General features: G+C 38.6%; 1 protein-coding gene across 31 annotated transcripts in view; it reads right to left on the bottom strand.

Moving 5' to 3' along the window:
• NRCAM (neuronal cell adhesion molecule) overlaps positions 1-23,453 on the bottom strand; it is an 85,349-nt gene that overhangs the window by 22,829 nt on the left and 39,067 nt on the right. For 7 of the 31 annotated variants that reach the window (XM_068973293.1, XM_068973279.1, XM_068973281.1 and 4 more), the window contains 13 exons: positions 22,521-22,687; positions 21,959-22,106; positions 19,630-19,754; positions 19,164-19,193; positions 17,529-17,630; positions 11,359-11,556; positions 11,191-11,261; positions 9,648-9,873; positions 9,152-9,267; positions 7,564-7,768; positions 4,216-4,338; positions 2,556-2,732; positions 1,578-1,613 (listed from right to left, as the gene is read on the bottom strand). In XM_068973293.1, the coding sequence (XP_068829394.1) occupies positions 1,578-1,613; positions 2,556-2,732; positions 4,216-4,338; positions 7,564-7,768; positions 9,152-9,267; positions 9,648-9,873; positions 11,191-11,261; positions 11,359-11,556; positions 17,529-17,630; positions 19,164-19,193; positions 19,630-19,754; positions 21,959-22,106; positions 22,521-22,687 (1,724 nt within the window). Of the gene's footprint in view, positions 1-1,577; positions 1,614-2,546; positions 2,733-4,215; positions 4,339-7,563; positions 7,769-9,151; positions 9,268-9,647; positions 9,874-11,190; positions 11,262-11,358; positions 11,557-17,528; positions 17,631-19,163; positions 19,194-19,629; positions 19,755-21,958; positions 22,107-22,520; positions 22,688-23,453 lie in introns of all 31 variants that reach the window. The other 24 variants (XM_068973290.1, XM_068973275.1, XM_068973284.1 and 21 more) reach the window with 8 other exon arrangements.

Below are 23,453 nucleotides of genomic sequence, written 5' to 3' on the forward strand. Positions count from 1 at the left end.
CACCAGATTTCAACACTGGGGGCTTCAGGAACTTTCTGAGACTATTTTTGCTCATCTCTATAATAAGAAGTAATTCAGAATTCAATTTAGTAACATCAAATGGTAAAGCCGCAACTATTTTAATTAAGATTTCTTTTAGTTAATCTTAATTCATTTAAATCAGCGGGTGATATTTTTTCTACTGGCATGCATGTCCTTTTCCAATATGACAAGTCAGTGGAAAATGCAGACAACCCTGCCACAGCTCAATTACTCGGCTACTGCCTCTAGGCAGAGCCCAGTGACAGGCTGCTGCAGAGGGAAAGAGGCCAGGCTTTCTCTGGAATGGTCCCATGAAAGGGTCTAAGGGGAGCCCAGCAGCAAATTATTGTAAAACAACCAAGGATTTTAATGGATATGTAACCATCCCTGGAAAAAAACACACATTAAAAAGAGAGTCTCGCATCCTTATATGATCTTGTGAAAATTTTGAATTTTTACAACTTTGTTCTTTGGAGTCTAAAAACACCTATAAAACATTATTAAGTTGATTGAAAATAGCTACAGTTCTTATTCTATCATTCTTAAATCTAGCTGATCTACATTTTATAATTTACCAAGACTCAGAGTATAAGATTTGTAAGAAAAGAGAAGATAAGATCAGGTCTAAGCTCCGAATATTTGAACAATTTAGGACAAAGTGCGTATTTATTTTGGTCAACTTGTTCTTCATTCCTATTTGTACTTATTTGGTCTGTCAAAGTCCAAGAAAATCCCAGTGCCCAGTGAGGCAGGGAGGTCTCTACCGCTTGCTAAAAAGCTAACAGATCTGCCAAGAGTCAAAGACTGAGGGAATCTCTGGGTGGAAGAAATACTGCAACTCATTCAAGCACCATTCTCCCAGCCAATCTTCCTCGCCCAGAGATGTGTGAGCAATAAAGGAGAACAAAAGCAATTCCCTGTGATCGCTGGTGCTTCCCCAGAGAAGAGAGACTTGAGTAGTTTGGTGAAGACAGAAATGCAGTAACAGCTGAGTAGAGCATGTGGGCTGCCTAAACTTGCTCAGAGGGGACCCTGCTGGGGAGACTTTCAGTCCTGGGCCAGTTGGAGTGTACAGCGAAGTCAAAATTCCAAGTGGATAGTGCAGTGTGATGCCAGCAACATGTACACTGAGGTTAGGAGGACGGCTAAATCGGATTAGAACGGGAAGCTCAGTTGGTCTGATTTCTTACTGGCTGTTTTCATCGCAGGGCTAGTATTTCTGAGCCCTTCACAGACAGCATGGTCGTCATGAGGGACTGTGACAAAGCCACAGTTTGGGTCATGTCTGATCCAGCCACAATCCTTAGCATTGAAAGCCAAGAATATGATTTGGACCTGGGATAAGTCTTGAGAAAAGGTGAATTCAACGTGTGGCTTTCTCTTTGTAAAAAAATGGGTAGACATGAATTTTAAGAGTCAAGATCTTGCAGGATCTTATCTTTCTGTTGGTGTTTCAGAGCTTATTTTATTTTCACTTTTAACCCATGCTGCACTTCCCCATGGTTAACATGGCAAATTTCACACATGTAGAAAGTCATGCAGATGAATTATTTTACCTTTGCCTGCACCTACATCAGGTGGGAGAATACCAGCTTTCATGAAGGGAAACAGAAACAGGACACTCTATAGTTAGCATGTAAAGCTCCATAAAAACACCTCTTAAAACGCTAAAGCATGCAAGAGCAGAGTGTACCACATCAGTGTACCACCAAGGCATGCTGGTGTTCCCAAACTTACCAGGAATCAAATCCCCACATTACTTAAAGAGCTTTATTCATTCTTGCCTAATATGTAAGATGCTTAGGAGATTTCAAACCAAATTTCAATTTCTAATGATGGAAGATAATCAAATAAATAACCCTTAAGCAGTTCTATAATTTAGAGGCATGCAAAATCTTTTACTTTTTTTTTTTTATCATTTTCACTAAATCTAAAGTTTTTCAAAATCATTTTTAAAAGTATGAAAGGAAGAGTTCCTTCCTTTTGCTTTCTCTGTACCAGATGGCATAGCAAACTATGAAGTCCCATGCTCAAACATAAAAGTAAATGCATTATTTAATAACTGTTTTGATTTCCTTGCCAGAAAACCTAAATCAGTACGTAGACTAGCAAATTTTTTCTGATGAATCTAGACCACAACCAGAATCACGTGTATTTATTTGTATATAGGTCTGCATGTCTGTGTGTGCATGAATGTGTGTTACACACATATATATGTATATGTGTGTGTATATTTGTATGCAAGGTTGTAGACTGGAAAAAAACATCGTCTTGAACTGTGAATTCAAGTGTGGCAAAATGCTGTAATTTCCTACTCTCACCTCAATATTTTAATACATGTTTAAAAGGGACTTAAAAAACAAACAGCAAATCATTATTCCAGTATGAATTAAGTAATTTTTTATATATATTTTAGAAAGAGAAGTTACTATTAGTTGGTAACATGGATACTTCCACGGTAAGAAGGAAAGAAAAATGTGATTTTTGTCTCATGCTACTTCTAATTACATGGATTTTATACATACCCAGCTTACCTTCATCCACAGTTGTTATTGCTTCTTCTGTTATTTGACTTCCTGATCCTGCTGCTGTTTGCGCATAGAAATAAAACTTATACCGAGTGCTGATATTTAAATTTTTTAAAATCCAGCGGGTCTTGTTGGCAGGAATTTTCAGATCTACCAGAGGGCCTAATTCATGTGTGCTATTAACTGTCAACAAGAACATAAACAAAATAAAGTAATAAAGTAAATGAACAAACCAAACACATTGACAGAGAACAAAGCAATGGTTACCAGAAGGGAAGGTGTGTCAGGAGAAGGAGAAATGGGTAAGAGAGTTCACTGTGTGGTGACGGATAGAAGCCGAACTTCTAGTGGTGTATACAGAAGAGTATATACAGAAGCTGTAGTGTACACAGAAATCAAAACAGGATTGTACACACGAAACTCACAGAATGTTCGAAACCAGGGTTTCCCCCGTTAAAAAAAACAAAGTCATTCCCCATTCACTGCTGTAGGAACATTATCATAAATAAACGCATCAACCCAAAATGTTAAACGCGGATTACACTGATTTGTGTAACCTTACTCACTCTTTGTCCAACATAATTGATAACCTTACCTGGGAGATTGGGATTGACATACACAAACTACTATATTTAAAATAGATAACTAACAAGGACCTGCTGTATAGCACAGGGAACTCTTCTCAATACCCTTATACTGGCCTATGTGGGAAAAGAATCTAAAAAATGAGTGGATATATGTGTGTATATATATATATATGTGTGTATATGTATATATATATAACTGAATCATTCTTAGCTGTACACCTAAAATTAACACAACACTATAAATCAACATACTCCAATAAAGATTACAAAAAAGAGAATGATCTCAAGATTCACCCTATAATTATAATACAAATGCATCTATGTAAGTATACATGTATATACATAGACAGGTATTTAATTTTGCTTTTGCAAGCCTTTTACATATAAAAAATAAACTAAGGGATTAACCATTTAAAAATTTCTATAATATGGTGCAACAAGGGGAAATATAGTCTCCATTGGCTTCTAAGCTGGGAGAATTTTACATACATAGACATAGACATAGACAGATATTTAATATATATACACAGATATTTAATTTTGCTTTTGCAAGCCTTTCAAATATAAAAAATAAACTATGGGATTAACCATTAAAAAAATTCCTATAACATGGTGCAACAAGGGGAAATAAAGTCTCCACTGGCTTCTAAGCTGGGAGAATTTTATAGCTGAATCTCAATAGCATTTTTTATCTCTGTTTTTTCAGATGCAGTCATGTGTTCTTAAATAACCCCTAAACTTGTCTTCAGGGGCCTTGTGCCAAATGTACCCCTTTTCTTCCCATTTTGTGCTTCTACATAATGCCCATATATGTAACAATAGTACCCACCTAAACCCCATGCTCAAGGTCTGTATTATTCTACAGATCATTTATATTCAGAAGCATATATGTCATTTTTCTTTAAAAAGTATGATTTGAAGTTCCTTCTAGATTAACAGTTGAAAGTATATATATATATATATATATACCCATATATTCTACAGTTGTAAGGAAACAACTCATTTGTATTTTAAGATAACCGTTAAGATATTTTCCTTCTTAAGCCATATTCCCCAGTTTCTTTCTCCCCATAACTTACTTGGCTGATATTTTAAGGTATACTCTGTCAAAATGCCATTCGGGTGGCTTGGTGGCTCCCATTCCAAAGTGAGAGAATCTAGTGTTGGATTAACAATCTTCAAAGAGGACGGAGCACTGGGGACTTTAAATGAGAAGTATAGTCAACACAAAGGTTTTTGAATGTTTCAAACTGCATTAAAGTGACATATTTCATCAGATCTACACCACACATCAAAATTTTTATAACTCATTCTTATTCATGATTCAGCTGAAAATATGTTAATAGAAACCTGTTCTGCCTCACCATTTCCATCTAAAGTCATTAAAACCATTCTCTCCAAATACTTAAGGACTTTGCCTTGATACAGACCCAAACTAACATTCAAACTAATATTGTTGTTCTTTTAAAGAAACAGTACATGTTAGTTTCTTGAATGGGATCTTAATAAAAGCAAACTAGTAACTGAGCAGAACTAGTAATCTAACCAGACCTGCAAGTAGAAGCAGTTACATTCTGGGCCATGAAGGACTGTTTTCCCCAACAAACCAGGAGTCTGCAAACAGTCAGAACACGCTGCGTGCTAGGCTCTGGGCCTGAGCCAGGCTGTCCAGGTGCAGAGGAGCTCTTATCCCAAGAGCTGACAGATGCCCAGCATCTCTTGGTGATGGACAACAGCCCGGTTGCTGGCAAACCCCTGGCTCTGGGGAAGGCCTGCAGGGAGTCAGGATCTCTGTGGCAGAGGCTGGCAGATTACCAGAGGAAACATGCCTGGTCTGCCTTTATCCCCTTCCTCATGAGGATGAGGGATGATGGCAGTCCTCCTCCATGATCGTTACCTTCTCTACGCAACCTTCCACGCTCCCTAGACCCTCCTGTCATTACGGCCAGAAACCAGGCAGTCAACTGGAATTTCTCCCTCTGCCTCATTTTTACCATCTCCGGAACATGAAATTCTGCCACATCCACCGTGGTAACCTCAACTATATCCCTTCCCTCCTCGCCTCTCAGCTGCTGTCCCCTTCAGGCCCTCAGTGGCCTTTGACTGAGCCTAGAAGAGTCCTGGCATATATTTCCAGGTTTCCTCACATCACCCCTTTGAGAATCTGACACCCATAAACTCTTCCCTGAAAAATTTATATCCCTTGTATATAACACTAGGGGGTTCATGGAGCTCCTTAAGCCCATCCATCAACCCCTTAAGAGACTACAGTTCCAGGTTAAGAGCTCCTGGTTTGAGGGTTAATATCCATAGCATTTAAGATCAGCCATCATATTGGTCCTCCCAAACTCAATTCCTCTCTTTTCTTGCCATTCTTGGCGGCCTAACTTACAGTTCCCTGAAGGAGCCATGCTGCTTCCTACCTTTGTGTCTTGGACATACTACTTCCTCTCTTGTCTGTCCTTTAATCTCCTGGCCCTCTTTTCTAGGGCACCATCCCCTAAGCTATCTAAAGAACCAGTGTAAGGTCTCACCAGTGAAAGCCTCTAGTGGAAGGAGCCCTGACCTCCAAAGAGCAATGAGGTTGAGGACAAGGCATTGTAATGAGATGGGGGTTAGGACACAGGTGACTCTCAGTGGCTGCTGGGCAGCTGCCAACACCAGGAGCCCTGCAACCGGAAGTCAGGACAGGGTTTGTCTATAAACTGCTTTTATCCGTGTATGGGTATATGCTTGAAAAAAAAATACTAATGATAAAAGATACATGCATCACAATGTCCACAGCAGCATTATTTACAATTGCTAAGATATGGAAGCAACCTAAGTGTCTATCAAGAGATCAATGGATAAAGAAGATATGGTGCATATATACAAGGTAATACTACTCAGCTATAAAAAGAATGAAATAATGCCATTTGCAGCAACAGGGAGGAACTTGGAGGTTATATGCTAAACGAAGTAAGTCAGACAGAGAAAGACAAATACTATATGAAACCACTTATATGTGGAATCTAAAAAATACAACAAACTAGTGAATTTAATAAAAAAGAAGCAGACTCACATATATAGAGAGCAGACTAGTGGTTATCAGGTTGGAGTGGCAGGGGGAGGAGGAATACAGAGGTAGGGGAGTAAGAAATTATTAGGTATAAAAATAAGATGCATGAATATATTTACAATATGGGGAATATAGCCAATATTTTATAACTATAAATGGAGTATTACCTTTAAAATTGTGAATTGCTATACTGTATATTTATAACTTACATAATATTTGTATTGCAACTATACTTCACCAGGCTCCCAGGTGACTGTGCCCAGACTCCTCCAGCCCCACCTCCTACATCAGTGTGTTTGGTTCTCCCCTCCCCGCCCCCCCTGCCATGGCCTGCACTTGGAGTGCCTCTTCCCAACACATTCTGTGAAGACCTTCAACCTTTGGGGACTTTCCTGGTGGTCCAGTGGTTAAGATTCCATGCTTCCAATGCAGGGAGCACAGGTTCACCTTTGGTTGGGGAATTAAGATCCCACATGCTGTGTTGGCATGAACTCTGAAGCTATACTGAGAAAAAAGTAAACTACAACCTAGAGGATTCTTTTCCTTTCTAGATGCTTTTCTCAGGCAATCACATTTAGCTCTCATGCTTTTTCGCTAAGGTAATTGAGGTTTAAAGAAGTTACATAACTTGCTTTAGGTCAGAAAGTTAATGATCCGGGTCAGCATCAAATTAGTAAGGTTCTACAAGGCATTGTAATAAGATGGGAGCATTGTACATCTCATTGTAATGAGATGCTTTCATATCTTAGCAATCGTAAATAATGCTGCTGTGAATATTGGGGTGCATGTATTTTTTTTAATTAGTATTTTTTTTCAAACATATACCCAGATATGGATAAAAGCAGTTTACAGACAAACCCTGTCCTGACTTCTGGTTGTAGGGCTCATGGTGTTGGCAGCTGCCCAGCAGCCTCTCAGACTCACCTGAGTGTCCCAACTCCCATCTCATTACAATGCCTTGTAGAACCTTGCATAAGTGTCCATCAACAGACAAGTGGATAAAGAAGCTGTGGTACATATATACAATGGAATACTACTCAGCCATAAAAAGAATGGAATTTTGCCATTTGCAGCAAAATGGATGGACTTGCAGGGTATTATGCTAAGACAGTATGACTAAGTGTGGAGAAAAGTGTTAAGTTGAGAGAAAGGTGGTTTGGGGGAAGCCTGTGAAGCCTTATCCACAGCCTCAGGCCATAGATGAGCTGACACTTTGCCAACTTTGCCAGCTGTGTGTGTGCTGTGTTCATCTATGAGACAAATCACGTTTGGCTTCCAGAATATACCTTACTTTGGGGCCCTTCTTTTACCCAAAGCCTCTCAAGATGTGCCATATTCTCCTAGGATCTCAGAAATACATCCACCCTACCTCCTTCTGGAGTATTGAAGACCTTGTCAGGGCTGGCTGGGCCTTCCCCTTTCCCATTGACCACACGGACATTCAGTGTGTAGTGGCTAAAGGGCTCCAGCCCAGGCAACATGCCGTGAGTCTTGCTGCCCTGGAAAGTAAGGATCTTCTTTTCAATATGGCGTCTGTTTCTTGTCAATGAACTCTGTGTCTTCCAGTAGTAAATCTGAAACAGGAAGAAGAAAAGTCAGGGATGGACAAGGGAATCAACGGAATCTTCATGATCACAAAATTAAAGCTTTGTGTTTTCCCCCAGAAAGTTCCTGGGTACATTTTAGACTAGTGGAACAATGGACAGATGTTGATTTTGAGGCAAGCGAGTAGGACCCCACAGGTAGTGAGAGAAATTAAATTAAGAATATTTGATGAAGCTGGACTATACTATTTTGTTAGAGGAGTCTAAGTGAAATAAACTAAAGAAATGAAACAGCATGAGACCCACAGAGAAGGATTTAAGTGTCCTTTACTTATATAAAATATTCTAAAAGTAAAAATCATTGTTGTTGTTTAGTTGCTAAGTTGTGTCTGACTCTTTTACAACCCCGTGAAAAAAATTAAAGATTACTGCCCAATATTTACAAACTTTTCCAGACTTAATACGACTTCAAGCACAGTATATCATTTAGTTTAATCCTAAAACCCACAGCAAAGGTTTTACAACTTTTATTATGACTATTCCTATAGTACAGATGAGCCCCTGGGTTATCAAGAGGCAAGAAGACCCTGTACGAAGTCTACGGCTATCTTACGAAACCAAACTGCACTGCTTAATTAAAGGTACTTATTTTTTGGCATTAAATTGCAGACACAGATTTTGAGGAGATAAAGTATCGATTAACTTTGGATAAAAAGGCAGAATTGCTATTTATTAAGTCCTCTTAAATTCTCTTAGGAGTTTAAAAGCACTTTCAAAAGAAATCAACATATCTACAGAATCTGGCCAAATTGAATGTGATGCAGTGCAAAAACTGGCCTCTAGATGTCAGGGTTTAGCAAATCAAAGCAGTGACTTCTTGGTTGCTAGGAAAGTTCTTTGACCATCTGTCAATTAAAAACATGAATCGGTCTTTCTACCCTTCCCAAGAACAAAGAAAACTGATGTTTATAAGAATGACCTAGTTGGGACTACATGATCTTGACCTACAATCTAAATTATTAACAACAAAAGTCTACATTGTTCTCAGGATAATTTTGTTTGTTCAACACATGTCACTATTGCTTTAAAGCTAGGTGCATTTCATTACACTTTCTGACCTAAAGCATTTCATTACACTAGGTAGCTTTCTGAACAATAGTTTTTCCCATTTAATGCATTCATTAACTGTTGAGTTGGCAGACTGTTAGATTACATGTGGGATAAATGAGAAAGTACTTTTCTCTCACTTTGTGAACAGTGAGATTTTGATCTGACTCTAGCTGGGATGCTGCAGAGGTGGCTGGCCAGATGAACTCTCAAGGCTTCCTCCAGCCAAGAAAAGTGAATCTGGCATGCCTTTCACTTAGATGGGCAGGTTCTAAGAAAAGAACAAGAAAAGTGTCTTTCACTTGCCCGATAGCCCTGCAGGTGTCCTCGGATACTTTTCAGAGGTACAGGGTCCCAGTGCACCTCAGCTAAGGTGCTGTTTACCACGTTGACATGCACATTCCCAGGAGCCACCATTGGAACTGGGCAAGATGAGAAAGGGGGGTAAGAAGTATCAATGTCATTTTGAATTTCATGCAAAAATGTCACTGTCTCATAATTTTGACTTGACACATGCCCCAACCCTGTTCTACGAATTATCAAGCAGGAGAGTAATTTTTCATTTTTGATATCTGTTCATTTGACTTTGTGAGAATAACATATCTTTTAAAAAAGTAATAACGTTCAACATTCTGAACTGATTTTCTACATAAGTAGGCTGTTTAAATGCAGAAATGTTGAGCAAAATAACTGCTGCCTCTCTCCTTCCCAATCTAAGTACCTCTGGACATGGCCTTGACTTGCACCTTGGTAATCTGTTTTGCTGGGGGAAAATATACACAAAATAGCATCAGACACTTACGGTCTTCTCCAGAATGGCCCATGACCGCAGCTGGCTCTGGGGCAAACCCTGCATCGTTCAGGGCCTGAACTTTGATCAGGTATGGAACAAAGGTTGGGGTGCCCGAGACAATGTATTTGGATACATTTGCCACAACCACAGACGTCCATTCATCATCGCCATCCTTCTGGCGCCAGCTAACTTTGTACTGAAGGCCTGGCCCATTAGATTCAAAACCATTCAAGGGCTACAAGAAAAGCCAGATAATCAGAGCTTATAAAACAGACTGACTGCACCATCTTATACTGGAATGGCAAGTTCAATTCCCAGACTTAAGGACAGTGAGCACTGAGACAGTAAAATATAAGCTATGAACAATTTTCTCCAGGAAACTTTCTGTCTTTTTTTCACATGGATGAGATTCATAGCTTGTTTGGGATCAACCCTTCAAAGGTAGTTAATTTCTATCTTGAAGTAGTAAAAACCACCCAAGCCTCTCAAATTCTGGCTTCACAGTTATGGGTGGGTGACATAAAACTTTTCAGTTATGTAATTTCCTTTTTGTATTTCTGCTTGTGTGACAGTACATCAGTCCCTATTTTACTTGGAGACTGAAACTTGTGAACTACTTTTTTTAAAAAAAAAAATGATACTGGCTTATTCGGTCTTGTTTCTCCATGCATGTATATAAGTATATACAGAAGTGTATGCATCTAAGTATGGTCCTGTATGGGCCTACCTAAAGTAAGTTTTAAAAAACCACAAGTAAATATATATTAATTTTTCAAGTCCAGAAAATACACATAGGCCAAAAAGGAAATAGTAGAAGTTGACTACTGGTACGTGTCTTCTAGATGGTTCTTTATGATGACGGTAATTCTAGTCAGCATTTATTGAGCATGTATATGTGTTAGGCACCATCCTACATGCTTGCTATGCATTAATTCCTTTAATCTTACGAGGTTGGTTCTTTGCTATTCGCATCACATAGACACATGATGGAGATGTTAAGTGTTACACAGTAAGTGGCAAAGCTGGGATTAGCATCCATTCATTTTGGCTCCAAGGATCAAGCTTTTAACTACTACACTATAAATAAATAAAGAGTCCCCAAAATGGATGAAAGGGGATTTTTAATACGGATATTATTTTTAAAAAACTTTCTGGGATGGGGAGGGGAAGGAGGATCATGAGACAGGGGATATATGTATAATTATGGCTGATTTGAGTTGTTATATGACAAAAACCAACACAACATTGTAAAGAAAATTTCCTCCAATTAAAAAATAAATTAAAAAACAACTTTTCCCTTCACTAGGTATTAACTTGTGATTTACAATGTGCCTATGATAGCATTTAAAAAACACTGAATAACAGGCACTTCTGTTTATACTAAAGGCCTATTAAATTTTAATTTAGATATATGCTGTTAACCTTCTTATATATAAATAAAATACCTTCCCTAAAGAGGAAAAGTAAAAAAAAAAAGAAAAAAAACAAACCACAACTTTTCTTTCCACTCTAAATATACTGAGGAAAATTGAAGATTTCAGACATAGCTCACCTTCCATGTAATCACCAAATTATCTGGCTCTGATCCCAGCCCTTCCACCGCTGTGGGATTTTTATCAGGTTCTAGAAGTCAAGCAGCCATACATTCGTAAGCTTTGATCTTTTGCAAACAGTGGAAAACTTTTCTATTTTATTTCATATCACAGAGGTCCTGCTTTACCTGCAGCTTTAGTCAAATACTGCTCAGATGCCTCGCTGGGCAGACTCCTCCCCAGGTTGTTTTCCGCCATCACTCGGAAGGAATAGTTGACATAGGGCGACAGCTTCAGCTGGGCTGTGGTCTGTGTTCCAGGAACTTCAGCTTGGTGGTGCCACAGCCCTGGCTCATGCATTGCATCTTCATACTCAATGATGAATTCTGGCCATACCACATACATGCAACAAACCCAAGACATGAACTCATTCACCCAACGGTAGGTTACTAGGATAATGAACAAGATAATCTAACAAGAGCAGCCAAACACGAGTTATCTCACTTTCAAGAAAAAATCACTGGGATATTTTGACTTCAGAGTCCTATTATTGTCCTCAACATTTAAGCAGATCCAATAATGTTTGGTATTCTTTCTTTAGCATGTTGAGTTAAAATTATTTAGAAGTGACCCACATATTTCTAGGAAAGTTTAAACAATGAAAAAATGACTGATTTTTGTTTTCCACAAAAGGAGAAGTTAAATTAAATACAAGAAGATACCATTTCCCACTACATAGATTGGCAACAATCAAGCATTTAACATATTTTGTGGAGTTGGACATAGGGAAATGGGCATTCTTATACTTTGCGGGAAGCATGAATTGGTACAACTTCAATGGAGCACAAATTAGAAGATCTAACAATATTTAACTCAGATATCCTTTGATTGAGAAACTGTGCTTCCAGCAATTTATTTTGAATAAATGTGCTTATGCATACGTTCAAAAATACATGAAAAGGAATCCACATGGCAGCATTGTTTGCAAGTGAAACAACCTAATTGCAAACAAACTAAATGTTCATTAGTAGAACACTGATTAAATAAATTATGATGCATCCACACAATGGAATATTCTGCAGCTGTAAAAAATGAATAGGGCTGCTCCACATGTACTAAAACAGAATGATTTCTAAAATGTATTAAGTGAAACCAAGAAGGGTTTAGAACAGAATCCAGTGTGTGCTGGATACTACAGTTGCGTAAACGTAGAACGATTTACTATGACATACACACATACACATGTGCTTAAATGTACATGTGTTACTTCTCAGAGGACATAGACTGTAATGCTGGTGTCACTGGAGGAACTGAGAATCAGGGGTGGGAGGAAGACTTACTTTTTAATGGATACCTTCTCTCTTGTCTCTATTAAAATTTTGTGGCATGTGTATTTTATCCTTGTAAAAACAGGTATTTGTTCGAAAAGATGAATGCACTACAATGCAGCACTCTTTACAATAGTTCAAGCAGTACTATTTGCAACAGCCAAGATATAGACGCAGTCTAGCTGTCCATTGACAGATGAACGCATGAAGAAGATACAGTACATAAATGCAATGGGATATTACTCAGCCATTAAAAGAATGACATAATGCCACATGCAGCAACATGGATGGACCCAGACATTACGATATTAAGTGAAGTAACCCAGGCAGAGAAAGACAAATATACAATATTGCTTAATCTACAATATTGCTAATATACAAATCTACAATATTGCTTAATCCAAAAGAAATGATGCGAATGAACTTATATACAAAACAGAAATAGACCTATAGACATGGGAAACAAACTTATGGTTATCAAAGGGGAAATGTAGGGGGAGGGATAAATGAGGAGTTTGGGACCGACATAAACACAGTACTCTCTATATGAAAGAGATAACCAACAAAGACATATGGTACAGCACAGGAAACTATACTCAATATTTTATAATAACCTAGAATGTGAAAAAATAGGTATAAGTGAATCATTCTGCTGTACACATGAAACTAACAACATTGCAAATCAAGTATACTTCAATTAAAAAATAAATGGAAAAAAGGGTATTTAGATATTTGTTAATTATCTACTACTTGCCATGTACCATGATACGAATTATAGATACAAAAATGAACTAGAAATATGTGTTGCACTGCTCATAAGCTCATCACTTAGAATTCTCCTTCTAATCTACATTAATTTGCTAGTGATCACCAGTTTCATAAACCGATGACCTTCACATTTATATCTTTAGCCTCTATCTCTCCCCTGAACTGCAGTCTTGGATACTTAATCACCTACTCAAGAATTCCACTTGTTTGCTCAGTACGGCATCTCAAATTAGATGTAACCAAGACTGATCCCAATCTTCAGCCGAACTGGTAGTGACAACTCAGGTCAGAATCTTTTGAAGTCCTTTTGGACTCCTCTCTTTCTCTCAAATGCTCAACAGTCCTGTTGGCTGTATTTTTAAAATATATGCAAAATTTCAGCCTACCATTTCTCAGCTTCTCCATCTCCATGAGCTAATATAAGACTTGAAGATTTCTTGTGTGAATTACTGCATAACCTCCTAACTCACAAGTTCCCAAACTTCTAGGTTATAGTAGGCTTAGTGTCCCAGTACTTTTTTTCATGGCTCCTTTAGGTCAAAAGAAATACCTAACATTTCCAAGTAGTAAGGAGTTAGGTCCATATAAACTAATAAGTGTTTATGTCTTAACTTAAAATGAACAGGAAACCATATAACTTCTCTAACCTTGTCAACAAATTAGATACCACCTTCCTCCTTTCCTGTTTCACATTGATTTTCACACAGTACTTGCTTTTTATCACAGCAAAGGCTTTGCAGAGATATGACATTGTCACAATGTGACATAGCACTATTAATATTGAAGCTGTGAACTACCTCCAGCTAGTATTTCATGGGGTGTCTGACAGATGTCACTGTATTAAAAAAAACCCAAAATTTAAAAATCACAAATTTAACATCTGGAGGCACGCCTGTGAGTTTGCTGAGGTTCTGCATGGTATTTCAGTGTATGATTTGAGAACCATGGTCCTGCCTGGTCTCGCCACCCTGCTATCCTCTTGTTTCTCTATAGAGTATTTTCAGTAGAATAGCCAGTGTGATCCACTGTTGATTAGTCACAAAGTCATGTCCGACTCTTTTGCAACCCCATGGTCTGTAGCCTGCCAGGCTCCTCTGTCCATGGGATTTCCCAGGCAAGTGGAGTGGATTGCCATTTCCTTCTCCAGGGGATCTTCCCAACCCAGAGCTTGATCCTGTTTCTCCTGCATTGCAGGGGATTCTTTGCTGCTGAGCCATTGGGGAATCCCAGCGTGATCCATTCCTCTATTTAAGTCCCTCCAATTCCTTCCCAACCCCTACAATGGACTACACAGCCCTACACATGCACATCCCACTCCACCCACCAACTCCCTGCCTCTTTGACCTTCTCTCCTACTTCACTTCCTCTTGTTCATTTCACTCCAGCTACAGTGGCTTCTGAGCAGACACGCTCCTATCTCAGGGTCTTTGCTCTTTCTCTTGCTCTCCCTGGGAAACTCTTCCTTCAGATAACTACATAGCATGTTCAGTACCTCCCTCTTCATGTCTTAATTGACATATACAAACATTACCTTCTTTTTTTTTAAATTGATTATTTTGTAATTGAAGCATAGTTGATTTACAATATTGTGCTAGTTTCAGATATATAGCAAAGTGATTTGGTAATACATATATAGATGAATGTAGCTATAATCATTTCTCATTCTTTTCCATTACAGTTTATTACAATATATTGAATATAGTTCCCTGTGCTAAACAGTAAATCCATGTTTATCTATTTCATATATAGTAGTGTAAACCTGTTAATCCCAAATTCCTAATTTCTTCCTTCTGCCTTTCCCTTTGGTAATCATACATTTGTTTTCTATGTCTATGAGTCTGCTTCTGTTTTGTAGATATGTTCATTTGCATTGTTTTTTAGATCCATATATAAGTGATATCATGTAAGATTTGTCTTCTCTGTCTTACTTCACTTAGTATGATAATTTCTAGGCCCATCCATGTTGCTGCAAATGGCATTACTTCATTTTGGATGGCTGAGTAGTATTCCATTTTCTTCACTCATTCACGTGTTGATGGACACTTAAGTTACTTCTATGTCTTGGCAGATTATTGTAAACAGTGCTGCAATGAATACTGGGGTACATGTGTCTTTTTGAATTAGGGCTTTCATTTTTCCTGGATATGTACACAGGGATGGGATTGCTGGATCACATGGCAACTCTATTTTCAGTTTTTTTTTTTTTTTAAGGAAAATCCATACTGTTTTCCAGAGAAATGCTACCTTATTAATGTAGCTTTTCCTAACCACCTTGCTTGTAATTATATCCTTTACCCCTGTATTCTTTAATCTCCTTCTCCTACTTTGTTCTTTGTGTGGCCTAAACATGGACACACACACAGCTGTGTGTATATATATGCTTATATTTGACTCCTCTAGAAAGCAGATGCAGAGACAGAACTAAATGTGTGCAGTGTCAATATATACATGTATATGGAGGGTTAGGGTTAGCGTGGGTAGTGCCCCACCCTCTGCGGAACTTCCCCCTGGGGTCCTTGCTGACCTGGCTGAGACAATCTGTACTGGAGTCTGAGAGTTCTCCCACAGACTCCTTTCTCTCTCCTTTCACAGGGTTAGGTAAGTAAAGTGACTTTTCAAACCCACAACCAGTAACAGAGCTCAGTGCAGACATCTGAGGTGTCTTTCTTTCCATTAGCCCTTGCTCTAAAGTGACACATTCACCAGTGTTATCGCCTCACCTTGATGACATCAGTCTAGAGAATGAAATCGGGTGAGGGACCATGCTATAAGGATACTGGAAGAGCTTAGTAAAATTAGACTATGGACAAGCTTAGAAGTTTTAAAATCAAACGGATACTTAAGAGAGTAGACACAAGTCTGTAATATGTTTATGCTGCATGAAGACTAAATTGCTTTCCAGTGACTAAGATGATTCTGAAATGATGTGCATGTTGATTTATTATACCTGCTGTAAAGCAGAATAGTTCCAATGAAATTAAGCAAAAACCTCTCCTCCGTCTTCTGTTCTTTAGTGTAGGTCCTTTCTCAGTGGATTTTCAGTCCTTGATCAGAACACTCATTTCATTCATGCCAAATCTTCCTGTTCATCCAGTATATTAGCCAGACTTGGCTGGTGAGGATGCTTAGAGACTTTTTTTTACCCAGGTTAAAATGACCCCATCAGATTTCAAGGCATTTCTACTCTTCATTCATTCAACAAATACCTATTGAGTACCTGTTATATACCAGGAATTCTTCTGAAACAAGTTAGTCAAAAATCTCTGCCCATATGGACTGTATGTTTTAGTTGAGGACACAAATAAGAAAAAAAAATTATTACTGTATAGTGTCTATATATAAATGTATATATGTATACATGCATATGTACACATACATATACATGCATTACTCAGATCTCTTTTCGAGAGAGAACCCACTACCAGGAATGTCAACAGCAGGCTCTGTCTGTGCCCCTTTCCCAAGGATCAGCTGTGGCGTTCCCGTGAGGCCACTCTCTACCTGAGCCAGTCCAGTGACTGAGCACAGCAAGGGCCCTAGACTCAACCCCACCCTCTGCGGAACTTCCCCCTGGGGTCCTTGCTGATCTGGCTGAGACGATCTGTACTGGAGTCTGAGAGTTCTCCCACACACTCCTCCTTCCTCTCTCCTTTCACAGACATCAGACCTGTGTTACAATCTGAAGCTCTTTCCTGCCTACTGCTGCTTTCTCTTCCTTTTATCTTCCAGGGGCTCTTTCCCAAATAACCTCTCTAGGTTGATGTCATCAAAGTGAGGAGTTTGAGGAGTTAACACTGGTGAATGTGTCACTTTATAGCAAGGGCTAATGGAAAGAAAGACACCTCAGATGTCTACACTGAGTTCTGTTACCAGTTGAGGGTTTGAAAAGTCACTTTACTTACCAAGTCTCAATGTTCTAAGATTTAGACTGGTCTTTCTGTTATTTTCTCCCATATGAATGGGCAAAATATCTTTCTACTTTGGTAGAAATTGAGGGTGATTCTTATGGATCTTTAACACAAAAGGACAGTCTATTCACTTAATTAACATCTTTATCCATCAGTGTCCCAAACCAGAAACTACAACCAAGAATGACTCCAGCTCTGAGGAGAGGTGAGCCATAAATAAATGTTTTGTTTCCATGAGAAATGAAGCAGAGGATGCCAGGAAATATCTCTGTGGGAAATTTCAATTGCATGTGACAGAATGCTTTGAAAATAATCATAAAGTTTATCAGTGAAAAAGCAAATGACATCACATACTTGTAATAGGACTATTGTTGTCATCGCCTGGGGTCCATGACAGCTGAACACTCCTGTCGAGTTGATCTGTCAATTCTAAATCAAAGGGAGGATTTGGGACATCTGTAGATCAAACACATACATCATAGTTAGCCATGTGACCTTGAGGTTCTCCATTACTTGTGCTACTGTTCACAGAGGGGACTCTTAAAGACACAGAGCACGCAATGGCCAACGAGCATGCAACCGAAAGGAAATGAAAACAGCTGAGGCTGCTGGGAACACACACACACACCCAGGAGAACCCCTCAATGAGCTCTGCTTGTATCTTTTTCAAATGAAACTAACTCCCTTGTCACCAAAGCCAGTGGGATGGACAAGTATGGTTCTCCAGCACTCTCAGTGTGTGTCTTTTCATAAACACAGACGAGCACAAACAGAAACGATAATATGGAAGCTGAATTTCTAACAAACGGGAAACAGAGAATGGCAAACACTGAAAAACAAAATACAGGTAAATGCATGTACTGTTGAAAGAAGCTGCAAATATTCTTTCTGAAACATGCTAAACTACAGATTTGGGGGCACTTGAAGAATATTCATATCTTTAAGGGAATTATAAAATTGATGCTATGCAGCTAGCCCTTAGCATGCATACCTTATGTGGATGCTCAGTACTCATCAGGCATATGGGGAGGTGTGTTTATTCTCAGAGGACACCAGGGTATAGACACCTGTTGGGATGAAGGTGTCCCAGAAGCATGTCTGCCTCTTCTAATGGTGCATTTGAAATCCAGAGAGTTAATGTTCCCCTTGGGTCTTTTCCTGACCTTGCTCTTGGCAGTACCTCTGGCTCTTGGACAAACCAGAAGCCATATAAAAATGTAAGCACTTCTTTGATACTAGTAAAGAAGCAGTAAACGTCTATAAAGGACAGCTATTCTATAGTATAATTCATGGTATCTGTAAAATCCAGCTGATTTTTTGCCACAAAATTAATTTCTGTATTTAACACTGAAAGAAGATGAGGGTTCTTTAGTCAAAATGATTTCAGGAAAAAAATTCTGATTTATTTTTCCAACTCAGAAAAATCAACATGATATGAAAGCGTCCTCTTTTTTGTCTATCTTTAGTGATTTATCTTCTGTGAACACAGTGAATCGGTGGTTTTTTCTGACACAAAGGTCAAATGTTGTTCTAGACATCCATCGTTTTCCTATGTAAATTTCTTGAAAAGGGAACCCCCAAACAACATTTATCTTTCCAAAACAACTTTTAATAGATTGAAGATCTAATTTGTGGAATGATATATGAAATTGCTTTTCCTGTCTGCAAAATGTGGACAATAGCTTCTGAAAAGCACTATGCTACTTTACAAAGAAATGATATCAAAGAGGGACTTTCATTAAATTCAACGACTTTGTAATAACACATGAAATGCTTGGAATTGAGTGGTAATATATGCAGTGAGAAGTTCCAGGGTTATAATGAAAAATGATTCACAGCAGTAAATGGACAACACAGCTGAACATCTGACAGAGCCGCTTTCCTTAAAGAAACACAATGACGTGATAGAGTTAAGAAAGTAAAGGAATTTTTCTGCATGTGTGAAATTGTTCAAAAGAAAACAGAGAAAAAGGACTCATATTAGTTTACCGTAAATGGGAGCTGGAGTTGGAGTAGGAGCTAGAAAGGACAGTAATATAAACGATTTTAATCAAAATTAGTAATGGAAAGATATAAGATAGCACAAAAAGACAAAGACAGAGCATGGTTAAGATTATAAAACTGAGCCTTATGTTTAGCTGCAAGGCATGGCATTGATAAACATACAGTAACAATTTGGGGGTAAAACCTCTTCAATTTTGAATAAAAGTAGATTAACTGCTCTGTCTTATAAAAATATCATTAATATGCATAACCACCATTTTAATTCCAGTGTTGCTACAGGGTACATTTATGCTGGAATTATTTCCTCAAAGGAATCTTTCAAAAAAGATGTGGATATTTAACTCACCTATGAAATGGTAAAACTGTAACAAGAAAATAGTTACAATTGACAATTTTTCCTTTCAATCTAAAACAGGGCAGCCAGTTATACTATACGTGTTTTAGTTCTTACCGACAACACTAAGCACAGCACTGGCCGAAACGTTGTCCAGAGTTGTGTTGGCCACACATGTGTAGGTCCCACCATCATCATCGTTGACATCAGCGACCACCAAATAGTCCTTGTCAACAGTGAACCTGCAATTATCACACGTTCAGAGCGGCTGAAATGGACACCCAACCACACCCCATAACCATTTTACTGGCATGAAAGCAACGGTGAATTTGATAGAAGGAAAGATGATGAAGATTAGTAGCACATCAGAGCTAAAATCCTGTACAATACATGTCACTTTGATAATGATTATAGTTGGAAAATATTTTGGATGAATGAGAAGCTTGTTTTGAAATGATGACAAGTCCTCTGGTCCAGTGGTTTTTAACCATGCCTCTGGAGTTTTAGGCACTTCCTCAAGACCAGGGGCTGAGGTGGGGGCAGTTCCAGTTATCCTGACTAGAGGGCTTTCCTACGGCTTCTGCGAAAAAATTCCATGGACAGAGGAGCCTTGTAGGCTACAGTCCATGGGGTTGCAAAGAGTTGGACATGACTGAGCTACTTCATTCACTTACTCAAATATATATAAATGAATAAGAATATAAATAATGAGTATACATGTACATACATACACATATTCTCTTTTTCAGATTCTTTTCTGTTATAGGTTATTACAAGATGCTAAATATAATTCCCTGTACTATACAGTAGGTTCCTATTGTTCACCTATTTTACATATAGTAGTGTGCATCTGTTAATCCCAAATTCCCAATTTACTCTACCCCCATCCCTTTCACCTTTGGTAACTGTAAGTTTGTTTTCTAAGTCTGTGACTCTATTTCTGTTTTATAAATCAGTTCATTTGTATCATTTTTCTAGATTCCATATATAAGTGATATCATATGGTATTTTTCTTTGACTTACTTCACTTAGTATGATCATGTCTAGATCCATCCATGTTGCTGCAAATGGCATTATTTCATTCTTTTTTATGTCTAAAGAATTCATCACTTACTGCAGAAACTTTGTATCATTTTTCCATGTGCATAATTTACAATAGGAGAAATGATTTGGAATAGAAGAAAATAAATGCAAACAATACCAATCAGGTTTATCACTAGAAACAGGAAGATTTAGATCACCAGTCATTAAGAAGAGTTTTCTAGAAGTTTCTTGTAAGCATGACAGTTTACCTAGCAGGTCAAAAATCTATGCAAATAGGATTCATGCATGGTTTTAATGAAGCCACGTAAATCATTAACTGTCTTCAGAGGGGATTTCCAAGCTAAACCTTTAGCTAATTTAGTCCAATGGTCATTTCTTCATACTTCCTTCTCATCTTTATCAGTTCAGATCCCAGAGATAAAACTGATCAGTTGAAGCACAGAACTAGATGGAAACCCTGGGCACAGAAAAGGCCACATAGTTCTTTTAAGGAACATTTACAGGCAAGAGGGCACCATTAAGGCACAGTTGAAAAAAAGCCACAGAAACCATTTCTACCAGCAGATAGCATTCCTTCCCACTGGGGTGATGACTGTAGCCCCCCTGTATCTGCTAAAATTCTCCCATTCAACTGTGTACTTCATCAAACCCACCTGAAAATGGGCATGACCTTTCCTTCATTCCAAGCTAGAGGAATGCAGCATGCTCAGGCTCTTTCAAATTCTTTACTCGTTTTATTTTTCTCCTCCTCCTTCTATTGGCTTTAGGTAAAATGAAAAGAAAACTCCCCATCCAAATAAAAACTAGAGTCCTGTAAAATACTGATGAGGATTCAGGCACGCTGATGATTAAAGAGATCACATTTCTGCTTATTTGTAAAAGGGAATGAAAACATCTGCTGAGACTGCACTGTACATGGCAGAAAACAACGGACATTATCCAAGATCTGAAAGGAATTTTTGCATCCTGAATTACATAGTACACCAACACACAAAAATAGACAAACATTCTCAGGGTCTTATTTCCATAACTTGATACCTTTCTAGGTCTGAACAATGTACAGCAAGGAAAGGAAATGTATATCTACTTTGAGGACAGAGCAGAAATTTTAAAAGCATAATCATTAAGTCACTATACAGGGACTTCCCTGGCAGTCCACTGGTTAAGACTTTGCCTTTCATGGCAGGGGGGTGAGGGTTCAACCCCTGGTCGGAGAGCTAAGATCCCACATGCCTCAAGCAAAAAACATGGAATAGAAATGATATTGTAACAAATTCAATAAAGGCTTTAAAAATGGTCCACGTCAACAAATCTTCAAAAACGTCACTATAAAATAAACCTCTAGTTCAAGAGGAGCTTAAAGAGAGAAGGATGAAAAAGGAAAGGCATTGTCTTCAAATACCTTCCATCATTGGGCAGCTCCCCGTGGTCTTTCAGCCACGTGACAGTGGGGATTAAGGTGTGATCATGTTTCACTTTGCATTCAAAGGACACAGTGCTCCCTCTTTGCACAACTGCATATTCAGGCTGTTTAATGATCCTTGTTGGATCTGAAATGGAAAGTTACAGTTATTCATTGCCAAAGTTGCAGAATTTAACAAACTCAAAATACAGAGAACAGACTTGTGGTTGCCAAGGCAGGGGACGGTAGGGGAGGAATGGATTGGAAGTTTGGGATTAGCAGATGCAAAATATTACATATAGGATGGATAAACAACAAGGTTCTACTGTGTAGCACAGGGAATTATATCCAGTATGCTGTGATAAACCACAATGGAAAAGAATATGAAAAAGAATGTATGTATATATACACATATATACATATATATATAGCTGAATCACTTTGCTGTACAGCAGAAATTAGCACATTTAAATCAATTATACTTAAATAAATTTTTTTAAAAACCTGGGGAATCTGCTCAAAGACACACAATGTATAAAAAATGTTTGCCACCTTGCCTCACCTTTGATTTCCAGGTGAACATCATTCTTTGCCATTCCTAACTTATTCCGTGCGACACATGTATAAGTTCCCGTACTGTCCTTCTGGGCCACAGGAATTTCCAAAGTTCCATTTTCATGTAAAACATAAATATCTTCACGAAGAGCACTCCCTTTAGCGTCCTTAAACCTTCATTATGAAAACCATCACAATGAGAAGAAAAACACATCATAGTTTGAAGTCAGACATAAAATGCCCTGTTTAAGGTCAACACATCATGATCTGCATTACCAGATGATGCTCAGACTTCAAACCTGTGTAAGCATACTGCATGCGTGTCAGTAAGCAGGGCTGGGGTGGGGGTAGGGGTCAATGCAAAAAGGGTATGACAAACTGGAGGACTCAGTGATAAATGGTGCTTAAAAAATGAGGGTGATAATAGATGCTTACTCCTTGGAAGAAAAGTTATGACCAACCTAGATAGTATATTCAAAAGCAGAGACATTACTTTACTGACTAAGGTCCGTCTAGTCAAGGCTATGGTTTTTCCTGTGGTCATGTATGGATGTGAGAGTTGGACTGTGAAGAAGGCTGAGCGCCGAAAAATTGATGCTTTTGAACTGTGGTGTTGGAGAAGACTCTTGAGAGTCCCTTGGACTGCAAGGAGATCCAACCAGTCCATTCTGAAGGAGATCAACCCTGGGATTTCTTTGGAAGGAATGATGCTGAAGCTGAAGCTCCAGTACTTTGGACACCTCATGTGAAGCGTTGACTCATTGGAAAAGACTCTGATGCTGGGAGGGGTTGGGGGCAGGAGGAGAAGGGGACGACCCAGGATGAGATGGCTGGATGGCATCACGGACTCGATGGACATGTGTCTGAGTGAACTCCAGGAGATGGTGATGGACAGGGAGGCCTGGTGTGCTGCGATTCATGGGGTCGCAGAGAGTTGGAC

This window comes from Capricornis sumatraensis, chromosome 5 (genome assembly GCF_032405125.1).
Source record: "Capricornis sumatraensis isolate serow.1 chromosome 5, serow.2, whole genome shotgun sequence".
Taxonomy (NCBI): domain Eukaryota; kingdom Metazoa; phylum Chordata; class Mammalia; order Artiodactyla; family Bovidae; genus Capricornis; species Capricornis sumatraensis.